This window comes from Musca domestica, unplaced genomic scaffold (assembly GCF_030504385.1).
Source record: "Musca domestica strain aabys unplaced genomic scaffold, Musca_domestica.polishedcontigs.V.1.1 36, whole genome shotgun sequence".
Classification (NCBI taxonomy): Eukaryota; Metazoa; Arthropoda; class Insecta; order Diptera; family Muscidae; genus Musca; species Musca domestica.
Window position 1 is genome coordinate 9,194,651 of NW_026712318.1, and position 27,542 is coordinate 9,222,192.

Below are 27,542 nucleotides of genomic sequence, written 5' to 3' on the forward strand. Positions count from 1 at the left end.
TTACAAGGAAAAAAATGAATTTGTGAAACATATGAAAAAGCATTGTATGTTTTGTGATGTTTTATGTGAAAGTGTAAACGATTTAGAATTGCACTTAGAGAACCATCATGGAGATGAGCATGTAATGAAACAAAATCGAGATCAACAACAAGAAAAACTAAAGCAGCAGCATGAAAATAAATCAGCTGTGAAGGTGGAAAAGTTTTGTGGTGATTGTGATAAAATTGTGAATAATATACGATCACACGTTCGTAGCGAAGAACATCGATCCACCGTGAGAAAAAATCTGGATTCTGACATAAAAATTGTTAAAAGTGCATTTAACAAAAATATACTCAGCTATGAGATACAAAACAATAAAGACATTTTGTACCCGATCGATTTTCTTAATGCTTCAAAAGAATTAATAATTAAAACCTTGAAAAATGAGTTAAACGGTAAAACGCTCATAAAATTTAATATGGAACTCCAAGGACTGTATGTGAAACCAAACAATGAAAAAGATGGACCTTCAACTTCCAAAGAGTTAACTATTGAAAATATATTTAATCATATTTCAAAAACAACGCTATTAACCCTGGGAGATGATTTGGAAGAGGTCGTTTTCAACCACTGTGTGGAAATTATAGCTAAATCAGAAGAGTTCCAAGAAAGAGGCTCTAATTGGGCCCTGGAGAAACTTTTAAAACTTGACATAAATGTGTTGAGAGCCAACTTAACACGTGGCTCACATTATATTCCAACTCCGAAATCATTAAGCAACAAGAAGGGTGCGTGCCTTAACATCAAAAACTATGATGACTTTTGTTTTAAGTGGTGTATGGTTGTTGCATTGGGGGAAACTGCATATGGAGATCCGAGTATAACCTCTTCATATAACGTAGACATACACCAAGATGTCATTATTCTGCAGTCTGGAATATCGCTAAATTTCGAACAATTAAATTTCCCATTGGGTCTTAAATATATAAAAAAATTTGAAATGAACAACCCAGAGATTAGCGTAAATGTTTTCGGTTATGAAAACAAGTCGGTCGTTGGTCCATATTACTTAACAAAGGAGACGAAAAGCAATCACATTAATTTAATATTGCTGCACAACGAAGAAAATTTCCATTACATTTTGGTTATGGATATGTCTTGGTAATTATAAACAAAACTTATCAATCAAAACCATATCATAATAATCATGTATTTGTTCTTTTTTTTTCAGTCTTATGCGGTCTCAATTCACAAGTCATAAGGAGAAAGGTTACTTTTGTTTTGGATGCCTGCAATGTTTCCACGATGAAAATAAATGTATGACTCACAAAAAGCAGTGTGGAAAAGTAGTCTGTGCCCTGCCGAACAAAAAAGAAGCCGTACTAAAGTTCGTCAATCACAAGAAAAAGGATAAGGTGCCTTTCGTTATTTATGCTGACTCCGAAAGTGTACTGGAAGACGTGCAGGAAGATGAGAACAATGGGGCGAGTAAAAAAACGGAAAAGGTAAAGAAGCATATTCCATGTGCTTTTAGTTATTTTATTAAATGTAGTTTTAATGAAAATTTAAATAAGTTATTTATATATAGTGGTCCCGACGCAGCAAATGTTTTTCTGAAAGAACTAATTCAGGATTGTAAATTTTTGTATGATAGTTACCTAACCAAAACGAAACCTATGAATACTCTAACCCCCGAAGAAGAGACAGCCTTTCTTAGGGATATCAATTGTCGTATATGTGGCGACATTTTAGGTAACGATAGGGTGAAAGATCATTGTCACTTAACGGGGCAATATCGAGGTGCGGTACATAACCATTGCAATCTGCAATATCATCTACCTAAATTTATTCCAATATATTTCCACAATTTTTCTTCGTACGACTGTCACCTCTTCTTTAAAGAGTTAGTTGAATTTGGAGGTGAAATAAGAGTCATACCTCAAAACAAAGAAAAATATATTTCAATGTCTTATTTCATTAATATGGATAACGAGTCAACCGACTCTAGTTCTTTAAAAAGTACAGTTGTTGTAGGAGAAGAAGAAGATTCGAGTGAGGAAGATGATGAGGAATTCCAGCAAGAAGAGGAAAGTGAGGGCAAAAAAGAGAAGAAAAAGAAAATGAATAGATTAGAGCATCGTTTCTTAGATAGTTTTCGATTTATGCCTACTAGTTTGGATAAATTAGCAAGGAATTTATCTCGAGATTCTTTTGTTGCTGTCAGATCTCATTTTCCTGATGATGAATCATTTGAACTTATGACTAGGAAAGGAGTATTTCCCTACGAATATATGTCATCATTTGAAAAATTGAAGGAGAAACAACTTCCCCCTATAGACCAATTTTATAATAAGTTGACCGATACTGAATGCTCGTCAGACGATTATAGGCATGCAACAAATGTTTGGTCACATTTTCGATGTCAAACTATGCAAGACTACATGGATTTGTACTTAAAAGCTGATGTCTTGCTTTTAGCAGACGTATTTGAAAATTTCAGGAGCTTATGTATGCGAATTCACGAACTGGACCCTTGTCAATATCTCACAGCACCATCTCTATCTTGGGATGCAATGCTACTATGTACTAAAGTCGAACTTGAGCTACTCAGAGATATAGACATGTACAATTTCTGCAAAAATGGTATTCGGGGAGGGCTTACCCAGTGCTCAAACAGACACTCGGTAGCAAATAATGAAGATGCTCCCAATTATAATAGTGCCAAACCAGAGGTAAATATCTATTATTTGGATGTAAATAATTTATATGGTACAGTTATGACTGAGTGTCTCCCTGAAAAAGATTTTAGATGGGTGGAGGGTTATGAAATGGAGAAATTCAATGATCCAGCTGTAATATTATCTATTCCTGACAACGCTCCTACTGGTTTTATTTTAGAGGTTGATATTGAATATCCACCGCACCTTCACGACAAACATAACGATTTACCTTTTTTGGCGGAGAAAAAGTGTGTTGAAGGCTCAAAAACTGAAAAACTGATTGCAGATTTTACTGACAAAACATCATACACCATACACTACAAATTACTTAAGCAATCTCTGAAACATGGACTAATTCTTAAGAAAGTCCATAGAGTTTTGGCTTTCACACAAAGCGCTTGGTTAGCTCCTTACATACTGAAGAATAATGAACATAGGGAAAAGGCTGAAAATGCCTTTGAAAAAGATTTTTTTAAATTATTGAATAACTCTTCATTCGGTAAGACAATGGAGAATATCGACAAAAGAAAAACTGTGAAAATTGTGACAATGTGGGTAGATGAGGCAAACCAAAGAAGAAGGAATGTTGCTAGTAAATTAATCTCGAAGCCAAATTTTCACAGCCTTTCGATATTCTCCGAAAATATGGTTGCTATTCAAATTAGGAATGTCAGAGTAAAATATGATAGACCATTGTACTTAGGGTTCTGCATATTAGATTTATCAAAGTGGGTGATGTATGATTTTCTGTATGATTTTCTAAAAGTGAAATTTGGTGAGGATTTTATTCTAAATTATATGGATACAGATTCGTTCATATTAACATTTTACGGACGGAATTTGTATTCCGAATTATCTTTAGATGAAATATTGGCTAGATTTGACACCTCAGGGTTTTCAAAAGAAAATAAATATAAACTTCCTCTAATTAATAAGAAAAAACTTGGCATGATGAAAGATGAGAATGACGGAAAAACAATGGTTGAATTTGTAGGCCTTCGTCCTAAAATGTATGCCATCAATGTAGTTGATAGCGAAGAATTAAAAAAATCTAAGGGAGTTAAAAAGTCGGTCCTAAAAAAGTATACTATAGATAAATATCGAGAATGTCTTTATAACAAAAAGGTTTTTTACGGTACCATGTTTTCGTTTAGGTCAAGGCAGCATACAATATATACAGACAAAATTACTAAAATATCGCTAAGCCATCAAGATGATAAACGATTTATTCTAGAGGATGGTATTCACACCTATGCTTGGGGCCACTATAGATTAAATAACCTTCATGAAACAAATGTAAATAACTCAAATGAATCTGTCTCAATGGACTTGGATTAAAATATAAATTTAATTATGATTTAAGTTTCAATATACAGATAAAAGAGCATAGTAATAATATTAATTTAATTGTCTTTATTCACTACAAATGTCATCATATTAATATTTTCTCGCAACACAAAATGTTTAATTTTTAAGTAAATATAAGTGTATTATATTTTAACTAGTCTTTAACTATTCTTATTATAAAATAAAACAAAATATTTTTGTTTATAAATTTATGTAAATTGCGTTTTATTGAAATATTCTTGCAAAGGTGAGTATAAAATAGATTATACTACTTTTCGTACAATTCCTGTTAATGGAACGTACTCGACCAGACGATCATGTATAATTAAACAGTACGCAGAAGTGTTTTGTGGAATTGGTTTATTGGTTTCAAATTGGATTTTTAAATCGATTGGTCCATTCTTAACAGCTTCGTTTTGATTGCTAATGTCAATAACGGCGATGGGCTTGTCTTTAAAACTTGCATATGTAAGAAGTGGTTGTGGCTCCCTCATGTAATATGATTGTTGAAACTTTGTATACATGTCATATAGTACTGCATAGCCATTTTCTTCGAACTTTACATTCAAATCATCGTAAGGATAGGTTTCAGAGTTCAAGTGAACTTTGATGTTTTTAAGTTCGCAATGTTCCAGCTTGTTGTCTTTTTCAAATATCAAAGCAACATATCGTGGTCTTTCATGATTGACAGACAATTTAACACTCCAACTGTGTTGTCTTCCACCAGCAAAAGTTGGATTAAAGTAGCAGTCCCAGCTGCGGAATGCTAAAGGCAACGCTTTTCCATCCTTAATAGTTTTCAAGAAGCTGATTTTTCTATAGTCTGATAATTGAATGTGTTGTACTTTCCATACAACATTTGTTATGGTGAGTTTAATTTCCTCCGTATCCATGGTTGAATAACACACATTTTTATCGTTGGCACTACGCAAAAGAATCAAGTCATGCTTGCTGTTGCAAATTACTTTATCAAAGTCCTCTGCGAACCCTAGTAGACGGTTTAAGGGTACACAAAAATTAAAGTATCCTACTGATAAATCATTATCAGCTTTCCATCCCGCTTTGCTCATAACCTTACTTTCGGATTCGCTTAGAGAAATCCAATTTTTAATTTCTGTAGTTATTCCTAGATAACGAGTACGATCAATTTCAACACCATTTAGTTCATAGCGAATTTCATCAAACATGTATCCCACACAATTATTTCTCAGTCTTGCATTTTGCGATACTTCTCCCTTGCTATTTTTCAAATTTCCTTCAATGAATAGATAACTCTCCGATGGAAGTATGTAAAGATCCTGATTTTGTATACTTATCCGAATTTCATCATTATTTTTAAATGATTGAATATATGGAACATAGCTGTGGTAGTCTCTCTTTACAATATTCTCATCCGAGAATGGACGCTCATTAATGTTAAGTATTTCAGACATTTGGTTTGACTTTAAGCTTAATAAGTTTTAAAAACTCTTTATTTTCCTTTGAAATTGTAGGTCTTGTCGGTTTGACAACTTTGTGTTGAATGTGTCTTGGTATTTGTTTATGATTGTATTTATTGTAGATAATCATGATTGCATTGGTCTTATATGAATACGTAGCGTGATTTCTTCCTCTCTAAAATTTATAAAGCGACCTTCTTGATCTACTATCTTTATCTCCAGACGACCGATTTCTTTGACGTTCACTGGTAAATAAATGAGATTCATTGGCCTCTCTACCAATTTATATCCCGGAGGAACATTAAGAGCAAATTCATGTAGAATATGCGTTGGCGACCCATTCATGAATGATCCAGTTACAATATTGCAGTGTATTTGTATGGCATTAACCTTTAAAATGTCGACTTGAAGGTTTGAAGTATGTTTTTTCCCAGATTCTAAGATTTTTTCGGTAAAACCAAAAAGCTTGCCTATAGATTTTTCTTTATCAAAGTAAATAGGATCATGAGAAGACATGATTTCTACTTTTAGCGTATTATTATTCGCCTTAATTTCAATGGATCTATTCTCGTGGATAGTTTTATATTCCGTTTCCAAGTAATTCGCAATATCTTGCAATTCATAGGATCCTATAGGTATTTTTATAATATTGTCTCCAATGTGAAAGAGATTGTTATCATTATCCACATTGGGTATTGAATTGTATGATTGGAAATCTATTAGGCAACACTCATAACTACTATTTCCCAATTCAATTGGGGGTAAATATGTTGAATGTAGAATTGGAGATTTACCGGACACAGTAAACGTTCTTGACATTGCAAAATTCTTTGTCGTAATAATTGAAACACAAAATATGCATACGTATATATGGGTTTTTATTTATTTAAATATATGCTTGTATATTGTATATCTACATATTAAGATTATATGATATGATTCTTATCTATCCATGAATTATGTTTGTCTGAGAATCCCAGCCACTTAACCAAGACTTTATTACCTTTTGTTTTTAAAATTTTCTCAACTAAATACGTGTTGGGATATTTTGTGGGTAAAAGTTCTTCTTTGTAGAAACATCCTTGGATGGGATTTCCTTCATAGTCTTCTAATAAATAAGTAGCGGGGTTTGTTATTCTTATTGTTCTTATCTTGAATATTTCCGTAGTCCAATTTGGCGTGTATCCCTTTTCAAATTGATGTTTATATTTGCTAATGCGTACATGATCACCCACACGAAAGTTTTGTCTCCTAAAAATTTTTAAGTGGTTATAAGCAGATTGCAACAATGCCTTCTCATTCGATGAATTTACTTGAATAGGGGCCATTTTTATTGTTCGATGAGGTGTTTTATTGTATTGTTTAACCAATTCTCTATAAACGTCAATCCATAGATAATTCCCATTATAACTGAACTCCTTCCACATTAGCGACTTCAAAGTTCTATTAAAACGCTCAACAATTGAGGCCTTCAATACACTATATGTGGAGTAGTGGTTTATGGAATATTTCTGCATTAGTTTTTTAAAATCTGTGTTGAAAAATTCTTTTCCATCATCGGTTTGCAAATTTTTTGGAATTCTTCCTCTTTGTAAGATTTTTTCAAAAGCCATAGAAACATCCGTTGCCGTTTTTGTTTTAAGGGCTTCACACCATGCGAATTTCGAAAATGTATCGATGACAGTTAACAAAAATCGGAACCCCTTGTTTGCTTTTGAGTAACTGCCCATTTCAACTAAATCTGCTTGCCAGAGATCATCAATACCCTTTGTAATAACCCTTCGTCTAGGAAAGTTTTTTCGTGCTTGATGATGAAGTTCATTTACCAAACCCCGCTTTTCCATTGTTTTATTCGGTATGATATATTAAAGCTGGTGAGTTGAATGGAGCTTGCGATAAGGCTTTAAATATTTCGTTTTGTGAACGTTTGAGTTGTGATATTTCTTCTCTTAGGAAGGTGCACTCTTGAATGAATTTTTTCTTTAAAATTTCTTGAATGTGCTTGATTTGCGTATGTACGTATGCTTGGTTGACCGCATCCGCTCCTTCTGCTGGAGATGCAACATTCCTAATCTTTTTATTTTGCACGTTAAGGTTGTTATCTTCATCAATATTGACTCCCAATAATCTCGAAACATTTTCTCTCACTGCTATTGATTGATTTTTTTGATTGTAATGATGTCCAAACTTGTCAACAGTCATATGTTGTATGCTCCTTGAGAGTATTATTTAATATATTATATTTCCTTCTCGCAGTTCCTCGATAATAGAAACAATTTCATTAGTATGGTTATTGTTTCCGGCTTGTTGTGATGCCAACAACAGCTTTAATCGTTCTATCAATTCGTTGGGATCGTCCCAGTATATATAGTTGGGTTTACCAGGATTTATTGTCAGTAAGCCTTTGCCGCTGTGAGTATCCTCTATTATATTTTTTATTATTTTCTTATATTTTTGTCCCCTGTTGGACTTTGTTCGTCCATTAGATTCATAGTTTATTTTATGCGCATTTGTGTCTAATAATATTGTTTTGTAAATATCGAGTTCTGTATGATCATAGTTCTTGGGGTCTTGATAAAACAACAGTTCAAACAAACCGGGTGTTAATGCCCAATTTTTATTTCCAATCATAATCTTTTCATTGCTTATTTTGAGTGGTTGGTCCCCAAATCTCCATTCTCCATTGTTATCTTTGTGTGGACCATAGACTACATCTAGTTTTTTAATTTTCTTCAAGAATGATAGATTCATAGGTTCCTCATTGTTGGAATAAAATTTGTCGTCGTCTTGTGATGTATTAAAGGAATCGAAATTTTGTGTGTAATCTACTTTATGCTTTAACCCCTCCAATGCATTGGAATCTAACTTAACATCTGGTTTATAATTCTTAAGGGGTGTACTTGTAATAATAGAATCTCTGTACATTTCCATTTTCTCTTTCTTAGGCATAATCATTTTGGAAGTATTTTCAGTTGAAAGCTTTAGTAGTTTGTTTATTGGCTCCGTTATTGGTTTGAAAGTATTTTTCAATTCTGTAGTTTTAGCTTCTTCACCCATTTTAATGCTTTGAAATTTCTTTTTCAAGACATTTCTGGACTTAACAAGCCGTTTCAGCATTTCCTCCTCCATGGCTGTAGGTGCACTAATATAAATTAACATTTGCAAATACTTTAAATAATATTAAGGTTGAATAAATATATGAAAGCCTTTTCTGTATCTTCCAGAGTGAATTTCGTCATCCTTGGAAATCGTTAGAAATCCATACTTTTCCTTCCAGCATTCATGACAAATTTTTTGAAATCTTCAAAACTAATGTCACATCCGACGTGATCATTAAATATATGTCTTAAATTCAGATCATCTTGTTTAAACACGATTATAAAATTCGCATTATCACGCAATAAATGTTTTGGTATACGTGTGTATGTTTGACACAAATAAAACGAATCAACATTCTTATGTCGCCCCATACTGAAGTAATTTTTAATGTTGTTTTGTTTATCGCATGCAACATCATCAAAAATCATGATTGAGTTTGGCTTTATTTCGTCCGTTTGTATAACATCGTCATTGTTATTAAATGTATACAATCTCATCCCCTTTATAGTGGATATCAGTTTCTTTAGGTACTCATATTTTGTCTGATATAGCGATTTTGAGTAAATGTAAACATTTTCAAATTTTAATCCATTGGGGCTTTCTATCAAACTAAGCATCACATTAGTCTTTCCACAATTTGATGGTCCTACTATTAAGGCTCGTATAGAATCAGGCAGCAAAGTACTATGTCGAGGGGTCTTTCTTTGCATAAAATCCACATTTTTAACAATTATTTTAGCTTGTTGTTCCATTAATCTCATGATTTAAACTAATGAGTTTTAAGAAAACATTCATATTTATAATATAATCAAATATCAATATTTCTTTCGTTCAGCGTCCCGCTAAAAAGTATAAAATGATTGTTTACAACACGAAGCGATTTATTAGAAAGAAACACGTTCAAGGAGGAGGACTGGTAAATAAGTTGATTAACTCTTTACCCGTTGAACTTCATTTACCAGGATATCAATTTTGTGGACCTGGAACAAAGCTAGAAAAACGTATTCAAAGAGGAGATCAAGGTATTAATCCATTAGATGCAGCGTGTAGAGCACACGATATTGCCTATTCACAAAATAAAGATATTGAACAACGTCACATTGCTGATCGTGAACTAACTGAACGGGCTTGGGAGCGAGTAAAATCGAAAAATAGTAACATTGGAGAAAAAATTAGCGCATATCTTGTAACTAACATAATGAAGGCTAAGACAAAGCTAGGCATGGGTAATAAAAACCCCAAACAAATATTGGGTCAACAACTTTTTAAAAACGCTTTAAAAAAAGCTACAAGTTCCCTTAAAAGCAAAAAACCAACTGATATTGATGAAGCCATAAAAATAGCCAGACATGAAATACAAAAGACGTTTCGAGGAAAAAAATCAAAGGTCGCTATACCGCGAGTAATAAGCGTGCCCAAAAGAGGTGGATTTCTTCCTCTCATTCCCATTCTAACTGGATTAGGAGCATTGGGAGCCTTAGCATCGGGTAGTTCAGCAATTACCAATGCCGTTTTAAATGCAAAAAAAGCCAAACAAGAGTTGGATGAACAAACCAGACATAACAAAACAATAGAAGCTATAGCTATGGGTAAAGGTCTCTATCTCAAACCATATAAAAAGGGCTATGGAATTTATGTTGATGAAAATAAAACTCCAAAAAACTAATTAAGCAGCTACCCAAAGGTCCTCTAACCGATGTAAATATTAGTTTTTTTGGGAAAAAATATATACCTCACTTTAGAGGTGTTTATATGCGTGATAATCTACCTAAGAAACCACATCGAATTGAATGTGGTATCATAAATTTGGATGTTAGCAGTGGACCTGGCACGCATTGGGTGGCATATAATAAAATCAATAATAATATCGACTATTACGACAGTTTCGGTAATCTTCAACCCCCGATAGAAGTTTTACGGTATTTGGGACCAGCTATTACATACAATTATAAAAGAGATCAACGATTTCATACATACAATTGTGGACATCTTTGTTTAAAGTTTTTATTGGACATGAACAAAATTTTATAAATACTCCAACATCGATGATATCCCCTCCATTCAAATTCAACTTTCCTAAGAAGATGATTGAAATCAATAGATCGGATATTGCACTGGTTGATTTTCAATATTGCCATGGAAACCACAAGAGTATTTTCGTGAAGGAACTATCATATATGTGTGGTGCTTCTGTTGTTCCACATTATTTTTTGTTTCGTCCACCTTTTAATATAAAAGAACTTACTGGGGAAGCATGCAGAACAAATGCCTACACCAAGACACATGTGAATGGCTTAGATTGGACAGATGGAGAAAAAAATTATAATGATGTCGAGAAAGCTCTTACACCATTGAACAATTATCAATATATTTTTGTTGTTGGACAAGAAAAGAAAATCTTTTTACAGAAATATATTCATTCTACCATTATAAATTTAGAAAATAATATGAAACTTCGAGCTTGCCAAAATTATTTTACAAACTGTCCTATACATTTGGACACTAGATTTAAGTGTGCCGTAAATAATATATTTAAGATATTTGTATTCATTGAACAAAACTGGAAAGAACTTGGCTACATACTAGACGATGAAATTAATAAAGTTAATAAATAAAAACAAGCAACTGTATTATTTGCATAAAACTTTATTTAAAGCATTAAAGGTAATGAAAGTGAACAATAATAAGAAAATGGGTGAACATTTACTCGCTCCACGACCACAAACATCTACACCAATTTCAGAAGGTGTACAATTCCAATTTTTTGAAATAGTTGGGACATTAGTTGTTTCACGCCCTTCCAGTAATGGGCAACGATATGTCAACCTTGAATGCTCAGTAACAGGACAATCAGTTTGATCCCAACTATGAATGTTTACTTTACAAAAATAACATCTGGTAATATCTCCTACTCCAGTATAATAAAGTCCTACTGCAGCCATTGTCTTGGGATCTGGATAATTTAAAGGCCAGCGAGCAAAGGTTTTTAAGCGTTCGTCTTCCTTATTAAGAAGAGACATCTTCCTTTCTAAAGCTTCACTAATAAACTGAAATATTTCTCTGCACACATTAAAATGAAAACAGCTTGCAATTTTTAGTTTCAAACAAAATATTTATTTACTTTTCAGTTTATGTTAAATATGGTTGATAAAAATAATCTGGTTGATCCAAATGTTTTAATTCTAGTTTGTAAAGACTCTTTCCGCTTCCATCTTTCAACACAGTTTTCGTCACAGAATAACCCCCACCAGCTATTTCTTTTATGTATTCATCCGCCAGCGAGAGGAATCTTGACGGCAAATAGAGGATAGCATCATTAATTTTCAGCACAATTCTTTCCCCATATTTTGTATTTGTTCTAAAGGCGCCATGGATGTTGTATTCTTTGTTATCCTCCATTTCTTTCAAAGTTATTATTTTTTTATAACTGAAAGAATTGAATAAGTTTATTAAATCTGCGTTCGCCATAATATCACGTTCAATGTTTAATTTTATACTGTGAGCCTTACTTGAAATTGTCTTCTATATATAGGAATATTTAACGCGAATTTCACAATATTACAGAGTTACTAGAGTTTTTAATTTTGAGCATAGTTAAGCATGTTCTCATTCATGCTCCAATCTATCGTTGAAGCAGAATTTGTCATGAAACTCTGCAACAACGCTTCCCCCCAAATTCTCATATCCATTTCACAGAAATCCAATTGTTAGTTAATGTAAACAATGGTGTTTCCTTCTTCAAATCCCTTCAATCTTCAATACCGAATTGATGCAGGGTTTGTCATGAAACTCTTTCAGTTTCAATTCTCTCAAATTGCTACATAATGTAAACAAATTCTTCATCGACAAAACTATCAAAAAGCGATCGATATAATGTATCAAAATGCCTGTCCACACAAGAAGAATTTGCTTTGATTGGCTACAGCAGCATTTTTTTAGTGTGTATATGCTACAACATTAATTGGTGGTTAGATGTCGCCTATATCGTTTCGAGGGAAATGACTGGAGAGCCATCTGGACAAAATAATAGAACACACATCTTCTTGTTGACTATGATACTAACCAAATTTGTCTCTGCTATATTCACTTCTCATATGGTGGATCTCTCTAGCCCCATTCGATATGATCATATTTCAATAGTTTTGGAGTGTGTCTATGCTACAACATAATTTATGGATAGTATGGATGGAACTCACCGTTAGATGTCGCCTATATCGTTTCGATGGGAATAACTGAACATTTTTGAGTCGCTAAAATTATAGACAAATTAAAACAAGTACAACGAAAAGTTAGTTTTGTCTTTTTATCTCATCATGTTTTGCATAGCCAACATGCTGATTTTCGTGTTCAACCCACTCGACTTCGTTATCGTTTTTCTTAAAACCCCTGAAATATCAATAATTGCAGCATATTTGTCAATTGAAACTCTTCTATAATATATCACATTTATTGAAGTCGATTTCTTGAAATATATGTTTTCAAATAAATTAATAAGCACATTTGACTGCAGTAATCAACATGTTGACTATATAAAAGCATTCTGAGAGCCATCTAGATAAAATGATTTTCTTCGATACTTACCTCTTACTTATATTCACTTCTCACATGGTGAATCTCTTTAGTCCCACTCGATATGATCATAATACATTTTTTTTTTTTCGGAGGGTGTCTCTGCTAGTGGTGAATATTAAAACTTGAAATTTCACCATCCCATACACAGTTTTGGATTGTGTCTGCGCTAAACTTAGCGCCATCTAGTAGTTCATATTAAAACTAGCAACACCAACGCCAACAGCCCCAATAAAATTTGACGTGGTACAATTCAAAAGACAACATCCCCAATATAATTTGCCGTGGTACAATTCAAACGACAACATCCCCAATATAATTCACCGTGGTACATTTCAAAAGACAACATCCCCAATATATTTCACCGTGGTACATTTCAAAAGACAACATCCCCAATATATTTCACCGTGCTGAATTTCCCCCAATCAACATCCCCAATAGAATTTGCCGTGGTACAATTCCCAAGACAACATCCCCATTAAAATTCACCGTGGTGAATTTACCCAAATCAACATCCCCAATAGAATTTGCCGTGATAAATCGTGGTGAATTCCCAACATCCCCATAAGCACACTACTTTGTTTTTGTTTTTTTCTTCCACACACAAAATTTTTTTGTAAACTTGTGTCCAATTTGTTGTTAGTTTTAATTTCTTCTTGTTCGGTTATCTCCGCTATGCGCAACTTTATCACTTAAATAAATTCAATCTATGTAAAATTGTATTTTCCTATCTCGAGGATAAATTTTAAACATGTCCGTTAACTATTTCTCTTTAAAAACAAAAAAAAAATATGCAAACTCGCTAAACCGTTGTCTCTGGCCAATAATTAAATTTCTTTCCAGTTTTTTTCTTTAGTTGATGGCAAACATCTTTTGGCTAAAGACAGGCAATTTCCGGTGTGTGTGTGTGTGTGTTTTGATGTGATGGAAATCGAGAAAAGTTTAATTATAAATGTCTTTGCAAAACATTCTGTGGAATCTTTAAACTTGCAAGAAATTTTGCTTTGAGAATATTTTGATTGGTATTAAAAATAGTCGGAGAGACATGTCATGACTGCTATTTCTTTCCTCTAAAACCAAAAATAAAATGTAGAAATTAAATGAATGAAGGAGGCCGCCATTGTCTAAGGGAATCAGGTAACACTTAATAAATAATTCATATAGTTATAACCAGCAACAATTAAAAAAGCACTTAAGTTCGGTCTGGGCGAACTTTTAAATATTCCGCGATTTGAAAGGAACTTGTATAATTCCAAAAACTTGTATTAAAAAGTACCATTTAAATTATTAAAATTCCAAATATCTGGCACGACATTTGTATGAGGGCTATACGAAAGCGTAACACCGTTACTTATGTACCAGAGCTCCAAATACCAATTTGGAGGTAATCCGTTGAAAATGTGGCTAAAATCTTTCAAATGTCTTTTATCGGAAGGTACCATTACATGCGGATTTGCGAAATTAACCTGTATAGGTAATTTTTTTGTCATGGAAAGTGCTGCCCATTGCGAACTTCAAATGCCAAATTAAAAAAAAAATCCTTCAAAAAGTGCTATAAATCATACATATATCGTTTCGAAAACCCGGTTCCAAAACCCGGGTTAGAACCAGACGTACTAAACCCGTATGGACAATATAGTTAAAATTTGAATGCTAATAAAAACACTTACTAACAAGTGATTTATTTGGTTATTTAAAACGGTTCGAGGTTTGTATCAAAATAATTGATTTTTTGAACCCGATCCATGTCATGTACCATAATTATTCCTAGATCCATATATGGAGATGGGCAGCGGCTTTAGATTTCCTCCTCTGGGTATGTCTTAAACTCCATTTGGTACCTCTCCTTTAAAGTTTCTTCGGCAATATAGCATATCTTCTTGAATGTAACTATAAGTCTCTAAAGAGAAAAAATCTATATGTCAATTTACAGGGTTGCCCATATTCGACGGAATATCGACGAGGCTTGTTCGCAGGCAACATTCTTTGCGTCAATTGAATTTTGTACGGGAACAAATGCAAATAAATGCGAATAATCCGTTGTAAAGTGGACCGAGCCATGCCCAACTGCTGAGAACGGCGTTTTTGGGATGTTCTTGGGGACCTCTCTACACTGGCTCATACGGCAGCGATATTCTCGGCCGATCGCTTATATAGGAACGCTTAATGGTGTTCTTAGAAGGCGTACTTCACACATTTTTTAATGTTTTAAAAGCACGTTGAGTTATCACAATTGATTTCTTGTAAATTTCAACTATTTCAGAGCGCTCGCATGGCGTGTATTGGTTCATGGTAAAAATCTGCTTGGACTGACGCTTCAAACGCGGTATGTCATTAAGCGATGTGACATCTCTGTCAAAAGTTATGGCGTTGCCAGATGGGTCCGTCGAATATGGGCAACCCTGTATATGAAGAAAACATTTTCATAAATGTTTCCAAAAGAGGAAAATCGAAAACATTTCCTAATTTCTTTGATACATTTTCCTCTGTTTTTTTCTTCGAGGTTATGCATGGAGGTTCAGTCGGTTTTGCCGACAAATGTATACCCTTAGCCAATGTTCGATTATTTTAATATTTTTTGAGTGGGAGTGGATTCCGAAGGAATGGGTCAATATTGTCCATTTCGTATCGGACTAAATAAATGTGATATAAATATTGCGACGTGCCAGAGTTGGGCCATATTGGTTACTTCCTTCACCTTATATGAGATGTATGTTATAATTTTTAGAAAGTGTTAAAATGTGCGTAATACAGATACAAATATTGGTATGGGTAAACCTACAAGAAAATCGAAGGAACTTATGTTAGAAAAAATGTTTGAAGAGAGTTGGATGTTTTCTTCGCTTTCTTTGATAGTTTTGTTTTTTTTTTTTTTTTTTCAAAATCTTGAACCCTATGTGGGGAGCTGGACTGGAATCGAATATTAATATTATGAGCTTCATGGATATTCAGAATTTTGACCCTTTGGGGGGGGGGGGGGAGGTACCAATGAAGTAGAACGATATATCCCACCACCACAACAGACCTTGTGTTAAAAAAAAGATGTGTGTAATTTGAAGACAATCGGACACTTACAAACATTTTGGGGGGAAGGTACTTGATGGAGTGGACCGATATTTTCCATTTTCACATCTGACCTAGCAATGATGTAAATATTAGGATTTGGAATATTGGAGCGAAATCGGATTATTATTTCTCTTTCTGGGCAGAAAAATATTTTCTTTGAAAATTTCGACCCGTCGCAAAACTCGATCTAAGTTTGACAATAATATTATGATGTAACAAGTTTGGATAAAATCGGATACAGCCTTTAGCCACCAAACCAGACAGACAGTCGGACGGACGGACGTACATCGCTAGATCGACTCCAAATGTCCTGAAACGAATTTGGTCCAAAGAGACCTAGCCTCTAAAACTGTTACATCGATGAGGCACGTTTTGGCCGTATGAAATGATATATACCCTCTCTAGCCATATGGCTGAGGATATAATAAAAAAATCGCACATTTTCTGAATTCGCTTCAAATTTACTTCTAATTTCACTTTCCAATAGCTAGTCTGGATAGTGGAAAATTTCTAGATGATTTGCAATGCGGCAAAAATCATCAAAATAACGAATATTGGAAGGTACAGCTATATAGGGCTATACCAAAATGTGGACCTATACATACAATATTTCGCCACACGAATTAGGACTCATTATGACGTACAAATACAAATTTTCAGACAATTCCTTGAAAAAATGTGTGCAAAAATCATCAAAATACCGAATATCGGGAGTTACCTTTATATGGGGACTATACCAAAACGTGGACCTATACATTCAATGTTTCTCCACCGGAGCTAGAATCCATTATGACCAACAAATACCAATTTTTAGACAAATCCATGACAAACTGTGGCAAAAATCATCAAATTACCGAATTACCGAGGGGGCTATACCAAAACGAGGACGTATACATACAATATTTCACCACAAAAACTTGGGCCAATTATGACGTACAAATACCAATTCTCAGACAAATCTTTGACAAAATGTGGCAAAAATCATCAAAATACCGAATATCGGGAGTTACCTTTATATGGGGACTATACCAAAACGTGGACCGATGTATCTCATTTTCAATACCAACCATCCTAGACACAATACAAATTATTCTGCTAAATTTTGACGATCTACGTCAAATAATGTGGGCTGTATCGTGATTTCAACAGACAGACGGCAGACAGACAGACGTACAGACAGACGGACAGGCAGACAGAAGTACAGACAGACGGACATCGATAAATCGACTTTTATGCTGATTATGAATATATATACATTATGGGGTCTACGACGAATATTTAGGGATGTTACAAGCGGAATGACAAAGTTAATTAAACTCCTTTCCAAGGTGGAGGGTATAAAAATATACAGTACCAATTTGTAAGTCCATGTAATCGAGAATGATTAAATGAATTAAAGGATGCAGTCCGAATAAGTCGGTCAATATATTGTTCGACTTCACAGCCTTGTTTTGAACAAAACTCTAACAATTAGAAAGTCGAGACCCGTGCGCACGCTTTCTTTGTGTTTAACTTAACAACAACATTTTTGTCCTGAGTTTCCTATTATAATCTTTGTAACTTATATTAAACTCAAAACAAACACATTTTATACCCTCCACCAAAAAAGGTATGGAGGGTGTATTAACTTTGTCATTCCGTTTGTAACTCATCGAAATAATCATTTTAGACCCAACAAAGTATATATATTCTTGATCAGCGTAAAATTCTAAGACGATTTAGCCCTGTCCGTCCGTCTGTCCGTCTGTTGTAATCACGCTACAGTCTAAACAAATGAAGATAGGAAGCTAAAATTTTGCACAGATCTCTCTTTTGTCTGCAGGCAGGTCAAGTTTGAAGATGGGCTATATCGGTCCACGATATCGTATAGCCCCCATATAACGGTACCCCCGATATTCGGTATTTTGATTATTTTACCCACATTTTTCAACGGAATTGTCTGAAAATCCACACAAGGAGTTCCTTGTGGGTACTTTATACCTTGGCAGAGAATTGTCCATATAGGTCCACGATATCGTATAGCCCCCATGTAACGGTACCCCTCGATATTCGGTATTTTGATGATTTTACCCACATTTTTCCACGGAATTGTCTGAAAATCCACAGAAGGAGTTCATTGTGGGTACCTTTTACCTCGGCAGAGAATTATTTATATAGGTCCACAATATCGTATAGCCCCCATATAACGGTACCCCCCGATATTCGGTATTTTGATGATTTTACCCACATTTTTCAACGGAATTGTCTGAAAATCCACACAAGGAGTTCCTTGTGGGTACTTTATACCTTGGCAGAGAATTGTCCATATAGGTCCACGATATCGTATAGCCCCCATGTAACGGTACCCCTCGATATTCGGTATTTTGATGATTTTACCCACATTTTTCCACGGAATTGTCTGAAAATCCACAGAAGGAGTTCATTGTGGGTACCTTTTACCTCGGCAGAGAAATATTTATATAGGTCCACAATATCGTATAGCCCCCATATAACGGTACCCCCCGATATTCGGTATTTTGAAGATTTTACCCACATTTTTAAACGGAATTGTCTGAAAATCCACACAAGGAGTTCCTTGTGGGTACTTTATACCTCGGCAGAGAATTATCTATATAGATCCACGATATTGTATAGCCCTCATATAACGGTACCCCCGATATTCGGTATTTTGATGTTTTTAGCCATATTTTTCAACAGAATGGTCACAAGGGGTTCTTTGTACACAAGGGGTTCTTTGTGAGCACTTTACCCACCGACAGAGAATTCTCTATATAAGTTAACGATAACGTATAGCTCCCATATAACGGTACGCCGCGATATTCTGTATTTTGATGATTTCAGCCACATTTTCCAATCGTATTGTCTGAAAATCCACACACGGAGTTCCTTGTGAGTACTTTACACGCATACATAGATTTGTCTTTATAGGTCCACAATATCGTATATCCCCCCATATATCGGCACCTTCCTATATTAGATATTTTAAGGATTTTAAAAGAATTTTTATTGGATTTTATTTTTTTGAAAATTTTCTAATTCGTTCCAAATGGTGGAGGGTATTCAAAGTTCGGCCCGGCCGAACATACTGCTTTTTTACTGGTTTTTTTTTGTTTTGCATATTTGAAAAACAACGATTATTTATTGGTGGGCGGAAATGGTATTCTTTACCTAGGGGTAAGGCAGAATAAATCAAAGTTTCGGATCACGGCATTTAAACAAATATTATCTTCATTATTTATGCTGTTGTTATGTGATATACAATTATAACAAGCTATGGAGGTGGAGGTCGGTGCGCTTGTGCCTATTTCATCAACAACTTTCGACTCTCAAATATGTATTTTAACAATGATGCCCGCCATTGAAGAAAATAACAGATCAGTTTGAGTTTACGTATCCATGAAAAAAAACAAAAGCAAAATACCCGAAGCATTCTTCAATCGGCAACGCGTGCTCCGAACCTGCTTTGTCATAGAATCAATAACAATTTCCACGCATTTAATATGCTTGGTCATTATATGGCGCTGACCAGGCCGACATGTTCGTGGCATTCTATGTTTTTTTTTTCATTGAAAATTTGAAGGTGTGAATTGGCATGCCCCAAACAAATACATTCATGCCTTGTGCGCATAATTAAATACTCAAAATTTGTTGTTGTTAGTAGTTGATTTTCTAAGTTTCTTGTTGGCGTCCGCGATGACATCTCAATCAGTTTCGTTTAAATCATTCGACGCTTGTGACCGGTAGCCAACGTACCGTTATGTATTTTATTCTTTGGTTCTGTCTCTGTTTGGTACTGCCATGGAAAATTTTTGTTGCGGCCGCTTCGCATACCAACATTTCGTTGGGCCGTCAGGAACATCGAAGTCGGCGTGGTTTAATCTTCACCAATAGTGGCAGCATAAAGGTAACTAAATTAATTGATGTGGATTTTGATGGCGTTTGCGTTTGTTCGAGAAAAGTGCGCTACTTTCGCGAATGGTCATGGTCTGTTGAGGAATAAAATCGCATTCTAAGATAAATGTGGTCATTTTGAAAAGATTATCATGGCTTTTGGATGAGGTGCAATTGAAAAGGTTACCAAGTTCGTGTGGAGTTAGATTATGAAGGATTAAAACAAAAAGTGATATAATTTTGGAAAAGAACCGAACAGCTCTTTGTTACTAGGTTGTATCCTCGTTTTTGATCTATACTTTCTTAAAAAATAAGGGACTTTCAATAAAAAAAAATCGCTTCAAAATAATATTGGTCTAGGTTTGTGGTTTTAATTGGCTTTAAGACCTTTCTTGAAAAAAAAAAACTGATTTAATGCTGCGAAAATAGAATAAATTTTATTTCGTATTTTGTGTTAACAAGAAAACGACAACAGAGCGAAAATGACAACAACAGCGCCAACGCAAAACGGTGTAACAACGGCTCTAGCGTCGACGCTTACTCGTGCCTAACTTGTTTATATTTGCAATACAAATACAACAAAGTTTATTGGTGTGTCGACAAGATGTGAAAACCGAAGAGAGTGTCGAAGTCTAAGGTCGGTCGGAAAGTTTTGCTCACAGCTTTTACTAACACTGTGCGACAAAATTAAATGTTTTCAATAATTACTGGAAAATCCCAACAGATAAATTTAAATAGAGGGGGTAGTTCCCCCAACCACATTTTTTGAAAAGTTCGTAATTGTGTTGCAGGGGCATCGCTCAGCGATTCAATTTTTTTTTTAAATCTGGCAACAGCTGTAATTGAAAGAATGGAAATATTTTCATATTTTGGTTGTGTTGTAGGTAAAATCTGAAAATGTTGCTTAATTTTGAGCATAAGCAATTATACCCTACAACACTATGTGTTGGGTGGTATTATAAGTTTGATTGGGCCAAAAATTATGTAACACCTCGAAATATTAGTTTTCCATGTAGGAAAGTATGTATGGATCTTACTATCTTGCCGAGCTGAGTCGATCTAGCTATGTATGACCGTCCGTCCGGCTGTCCGTCTGTCAATGTTAATTTGTAATCACTCTACATGTCGCAATTATGGCCCGATCTTCACGAAATTTAGAATGAAGGTTGCGCTAGGGTCAGAAGAGAAGCCTATTGCTTTTGCAGATGATCGCATAATATTTAGGTGTTGGAATGGACCAAAAATTAAAAAAATTACCTGATTTTGCAGTTGTTCTACAGGCCGCTATTATAGATGGAATTCAGCATGGGGCTAGAGCTTAGGGCTGGGCAGATGCCTTCCAATTTTGATGGTCATCCGGTAATATTTAGTGGGTGACATTTGTGTTAAATAAAAGTCAAATTTTCCATTAAACTGCAAATATTTTTAACCCCGGCGTAATCACTAATAGACGAACAGGTCCATCCTGACCGTTACCAAAAAAAAAAAAAAACAAGTAAGCAAAGACTATAGTCGTACGGGTCCGACCATGTGATACCCTACAACACCACAATATGTTAGAAGCCCCCTTATGTCCAGATCGATTTTGGAAGATTTCGCTTTTGAAATTATGTCAAGGAGCACCGACCTGACCAGGGAAATTTGCCCAATATATAAGCACTCTGTCATGCTGTTAGTTGTTGTGGTCCATTTTCCATCCAAAATGCTAGAAGGATTCTGTCCTTAACTCTCTTCTCAGGCCTGTCGATTGACTTCAATTGTGTGATCAGGAATTTTTTTTCTGTTTTTGGTTCATTTGAACCCCTATTTCAAAAGCAAGAGTTCCCTCTGTATCTCTAAATTAAGACTCATATATATATATTATTTGCTTGTCACGATATTTGGCTATATTCGTCAACGTCAGCATAAAAAACCCAGAAAGTTCAGCTTTTGTGTATTTCGGATATCGCCTGTAAGTAATGCTGGTATTATTTCACACAATTTTTTCTATTCACTCTGCTAAACTCTAACTTCATGCGAGATCTCGTGTGCTTTGGTTTCTATTTGTGACCTTTATAACGGCTGCAAAATCAGGAAAATTTTTAGTTTTTTGTCCATTTCAACCCCAAATATATTGCGGACATCTTTAAAACCAATAGGCCTATACATTCTGAGCCTTACCTTACCCTTCTGAAAATTTTTTTTTAGATTTTATTTTTTTATGCCAGGAGGGCATTCTGAATTGACAACATTTGTCAAAATCGGTCCAGCCATTCTTGAGATATAAGCATTAAAGCTAACATCTCCTTCCTTTGTTTATACACATTGTATATATTTCGCTATATATATCCGATATATTTACTATCGGCATCGACGTAACGGTCAGAATTGACCTGTTCGTCTATTTGTGATTTCGTCGGGATTACAAATATTCGCGGTTTAATGGAAAATTTGACTTTTATGTAACACAAATGTTATGGTCTATTTCGCCGACTAAATATTACCCAATGACCATCAAAATTGGAAGACTTCTAGCCACACCTAAGCTCTAGTCCGATGCTAACTTTCGCTTCGATTGGTCTATAATTGCGACCTGTAGAGCAACTGCAAAATCAGGAAATTTTTCAGTTGTTGGTCCATTTGAACCCCTAAATATTATGCGATCATCTCCAAAAGCAATAGGGTTCTATTCTGACCATAACCCCATCTCCATTTTTAATTTCGTGAGGATCGGACCATAATTGCGACCTCTAGAGTGATAACAAATTAACATGGACAGCGGACAGACGGACGGACGGACATTTATAGCTAGATAGACTCAGCTCGGCGAGTTAGGAAGATCCATATACACTTTCCTATGCGGGAAACCAATATTTCGAGGTGTTACATAATTTTTGGCCCAATCAAACTTATAATACCCCCAACACATAGTGTTGTAGGGTAAAAAAATGAAACTTTTAGCAGGAATATAATTTGTCATCATATCTAATTCCGAAAATAGGAAAAGAATATATATACAGAATTTTATAACAAATCATTTTGTAGAATATTTTGACTGGCAACGATCTCCTTTAAAGGAAGATTTTTCGCTTAAGGGTCCAATTTTCGACCAATATAATTCTCGTATTGTTGTTAGTAATTTTTACGAAGATACTAAATGTCAACTGTTCATATGGCTACAGAGGGTATATATCATTTGATACGATCGAAACGTGCCTAGTCGAAATAACGGTTTTAGACCCTAGGTCTATTTGGACCAAAACCGTTTCAGAACATTTGCAGTTAATCTAGCGATGTCCGTCCGTCTGTCTGTCTGGCTGGCTGGTGCACACGATAACTCTTGAAGGGAGTCTGCGATTTGGTCCAAATATTTTTGTCAAACTTTGATCGAGTTCGGAGATAGGCAATATCGGTCCACTCTGGTACCAACTCCTCAAAAGGTTGAAATTTTCAAAAAAATATTTTTGCACAAAAACTGAAAGGATAATCCGATTTTGCTCCAACTTTGCAAAAATAATAGTTGCGTCAGTACTACGTCAGGTGTGAAAATGGACAATATCGGTTCACTCCATCAAGTACCTCCCCCACAAATGGTCAAAATTTTGAATAATTACAATTCTCATAAAATGTGATGTAAGACTCCGATTGTCTTCAAATTTCACACATCCCAATATTTATGTTAACCCAAGGTCTGGTGTTAAGATGGAATACATCTTTCCACTTCATCAAGAACCTCCCCCACAAATGGTCGAAATGTTCGAAAATATATATTTTTTGCACAGAAAGGGAAAAGATAATCTGATTTTCCTCCAACTTTGCAAATCCTAATATTTGCGTCAGTGCTAGGTCTGGTGCGAAAATGAACAATAACATAAGATCTGTTGTGAAGATGCTATATATCTGCGAACCACTTCTGGTACCTCATCCACAAATATTTCAATATTTTTATTTGTCATAAATTGCGAAACAACTCAGCGATTCTTAACAACTTGCTATATCTAAATATATGTCTCTCAACCAGAATCCTAAGATGAATATGGAATATAAAATTTCCCATAAATTGGATATAAATGTTCAATTTTCTTATATATTCATAATAATATTTATATCATATTTATTTAGGTTCGATACGAAATGGACAATATTGACCCATTCTACTCAAGAGGGTCAAGAGTGTGAAAATTCATAACAGAAGTAAAAATATTTTAAAATAATCGAACATTGGCTGAGGGTATACATCTGTATGTTATTGAATCAAAGCAAAAAATGTCGAATGTTGCTCTGCCGTATTTTGCCCCATTCCCGGCGAAGCGCTTTTGTAATCAATCTTGGGTGGCGCGTGCTGAGTGCGATGGTGCTGTGTCCTGTTGGAATGTCCAAGGTCTGCGGCCAAAATATTTGCATGCCCAAGGCTTTAATATACCCTCCAGAATATTTTCGCGATAATATTCGGCATTTGTTCTGATGCCACGGTCGATTAATGCGAGCGGAGAGCGACCATCGGCTGTTGTGGCGGCCTACACCATCCTCATTGCCGGCGCTTGAGCTCTGGTGACCAACCGAAGGTGCACATTTTCAGCTGACCTCTTTGGCAAGTGAATATGATAATTTTGTTTCTGTACAAACTGTTGGACAACGAATGTTTTCTCATCAGGAAACCCAAGTTCGGCAGTTCACCACTTTTGGTCAAGCGAAGCAACTCTTTAGCTCTTTTGAGTCTATTTTCTTTCTGTTGCGGTGTAAGATCTTGCACTTTTTGGAATTTCAATGGCTTTAACCCCAACTTTTTTTTCAATATTTGCCGAATGGAATATTGCGATATGTTCAGCTCACGAGTCATTTTTCAGCCACTGCGACACGGGTTTCGATCAAGTTGCTTCTTTATTTTTCGAACCATTTCTGCTGATGTTGCTGTTTTCTTGTCCATTCCGTTGACGTCGGGCTATGCTACCAGTTTCACGGTAACGAGCGATGGTACGAGACACAAAAGATTTATTCACATTTAAATACTGGAGTGCTCTAACGAAAATTCTCACCAAAATGCTTTTGTACGCTTGTAAACAATATAATGAGCTGTCAATGGAATAATTTTAACAGCTGTGGGACGAGTGTCTTAAAAATGACAGCAGTCTGAATTTGGTTGCAGTGTTTCAATCTCACCCTGTATACCCTCTCTAGCCATGTGGCTGAGGGTATAAAAATATGATTTAAATAACCAAAGACCTTATATCTGTCGGTACAGTTATATAGGGGCTATATCAAAATTTAAACATATATAGCTCATGTCAAAAATTCTACGGACGTAAAATGTTTCATTTCATCAAACCAACTATATTTACTTCGGAAGCTAGGGTGACTTAAACAGACGGACGGACATGGCTAAATCAACATACTATCTCATTCTGATCAAGAATCTAAATATACTTTGTGGGATCTAAAATGTTTATTCCGAGGTGTTTCCAATTGAATGACAAACTTGATATACCTTTCACACTATAGTGGAGAGTGTAGAAAGATAGTTAAAAATATTGAGAGGCCACTATAGGTTATAAAAGGTTGTACCGAATAGCATGAACTTTAAAATTTATTTTCTTCCCAATATTAAATTCCCCTTTTGTCGCTAGTGAATATCCAAAAAATCCTGAAAATGCTGGGATGAGGGAAGATGTCTTGACAGATAAATATTTATATATTTTACTGTCCAGATGTAGTAATGTAGGGTATCATATCGTCGGCAACACCCAACTATATATCTCTTGATTACTTATTTTAACTTGTGTTTCTTTGTCATAACATATAGGACTGAATTTTTAATAATGATTTCAAGTTTTCCATTGGTCCCTCAATGCCTGTGACTTTAGCAGATCCTGTATCGTTTCGCTCGCTGGTTTGTTCGTACACGCTGCAAGGTGGTCAATATCCCCTACCTACGGAGCCCCTCTACCCCTGGGATAAATGGGAAGACATCTATGCCAGATCCTTGAAGGAAGTGAAAAGTAAATTCGAACGTTATGGCGAATATGACGATGATGGGTCTCGGGAGTTTGTCTACACACTTTTGGAGAACTACATAGGACGCAACAATGCCAACGGACATCAGTGTCTGTTGCGAGCCATATGTGAAAATGCCCAAGTACATCGACATGACGACTTGTATTCCGAAATCCTCAATGTTGTTCTAACGTAAGTATCTCGGTCATTTAATAAATCATAAACGAATTGTAATTATGTTTTCTTGCTTTCCTTTAGGCCAGGCCATGAAAATCTTGATAAATCATACCACATGGCCTTACAGGCTGGACGTTATGGCGTTGATTGCCAAAAAATGTTTTATTTATGTCCCAAAGGAAGCAGTATTCTGGATCAATACATCAATGAAAGTCCATATTAAAGTGTTGAAGGAGAAAAACGGAAGTAAACGACGAGAAGAAGAAGATGAAGAAAAAATATTTGAAAAGAAATAAAAGTGAAAGCTTATCAAGTGAATGAATGTTTAATAAAATTCTTGCCACATACCGTGGCTAGACGATAAGAGAATCAACAATATTTTGTGTGTATGTATGTGTACATATCTCTGTACGTACACACAAACATATTAGCTATGAAAACAATTTTATGCATTTTTAATGCTTGTTCATACAACAGAATGTATGAGAAATTCCAGTATAAGATATCTTTTAAGAATGAGAGGATGGAAAATTGAATGGACAATATAGCAAATCTTGAAAAGAATTGAAGTTGTTAGTGCCGTTATGTCAATATAGATTCAGGTTTTGACATAATCGACAAAATATTGCCGTATGGGTTAGATATTATAATACTTCGTACATTTTCCAGGCAAAGTATACAACTCCTCGTTTATATTTTTTCCAACGAACTCGGCTGTAATTTTACAGTTAGCGTTCTCCTCGAAAAAATTTCGAATAGCTAACACAGCACAACCGGTTTTCATGTATTTTTAAGGTTTTAGAAGCATTTTCGACCTAAATAGTTATAATTTTAGTGTTTAGGTTCTTTCAGAAAGCACTCTGTATGTAAAGTTATTTTGGATACTCGATATTTCGAAGATTTTGTCTTTCCAAAAAAATGCTCTTAGCGACAACTTTAAGCCGAAGGGCTATAATTTGATATTTTAATATTTTTTTTTTGAAATTTAGCAGAGCTCAATGTTTTTGTCTATGTTAGAACAGGTGTAAAAATAGGAACGTATTAATATAAAAAAGCGTCCCTCATTTTTCAAAAATATTGAAAGAAATTATATCTATATCTTATAATAAAACAAGATAGAGAACCCAACATACAGGGTGAGATAAAAAAAGCAACAAATGACATAATTTTAATTTTTTTTTTTTAAATTTTATTAAATGTAGGCAAAAAATGTCGGAAATACCATCAAATTTTAGAACAAGTTTAGATTTGTTAGAATTGGTCACCTTTGGCACGAACTATA

The 27,542-nt window shown here is 34.9% G+C and overlaps 1 protein-coding gene across 1 annotated transcript; it reads left to right on the forward strand.

Moving 5' to 3' along the window:
• On the forward strand, positions 1-26,697 carry LOC101895164 (uncharacterized). Its single transcript, XM_059125920.1, has 5 exons — positions 1-1,143; positions 1,214-3,377; positions 19,932-20,126; positions 25,920-26,275; positions 26,342-26,697. The coding sequence occupies exons 1-5, from the start codon at positions 32-34 to the stop codon at positions 26,481-26,483; spliced, it is 3,969 nt and encodes a 1,322-aa protein (XP_058981903.1). The 5' UTR covers positions 1-31; the 3' UTR covers positions 26,484-26,697.
• The last annotated feature ends 845 nt before the right edge of the window (positions 26,698-27,542 follow it).

Bases quoted from the DNA above. Each gene is read 5' to 3' on its own strand.
- LOC101895164 (XM_059125920.1), top strand. From the start codon at position 32: ATGAAAAAGCATTGTATGTTTTGTGATGTTTTATGTGAAAGTGTAAAC. The intron at 3,378-19,931 runs GTAAAATATGAT...CATCTCAATCAG, and splicing joins TTCAAATTAGGAATGTCAGA to TTTCGTTTAAATCATTCGAC. The intron at 26,276-26,341 runs GTAAGTATCTCG...GCTTTCCTTTAG, and splicing joins ATCCTCAATGTTGTTCTAAC to GCCAGGCCATGAAAATCTTG.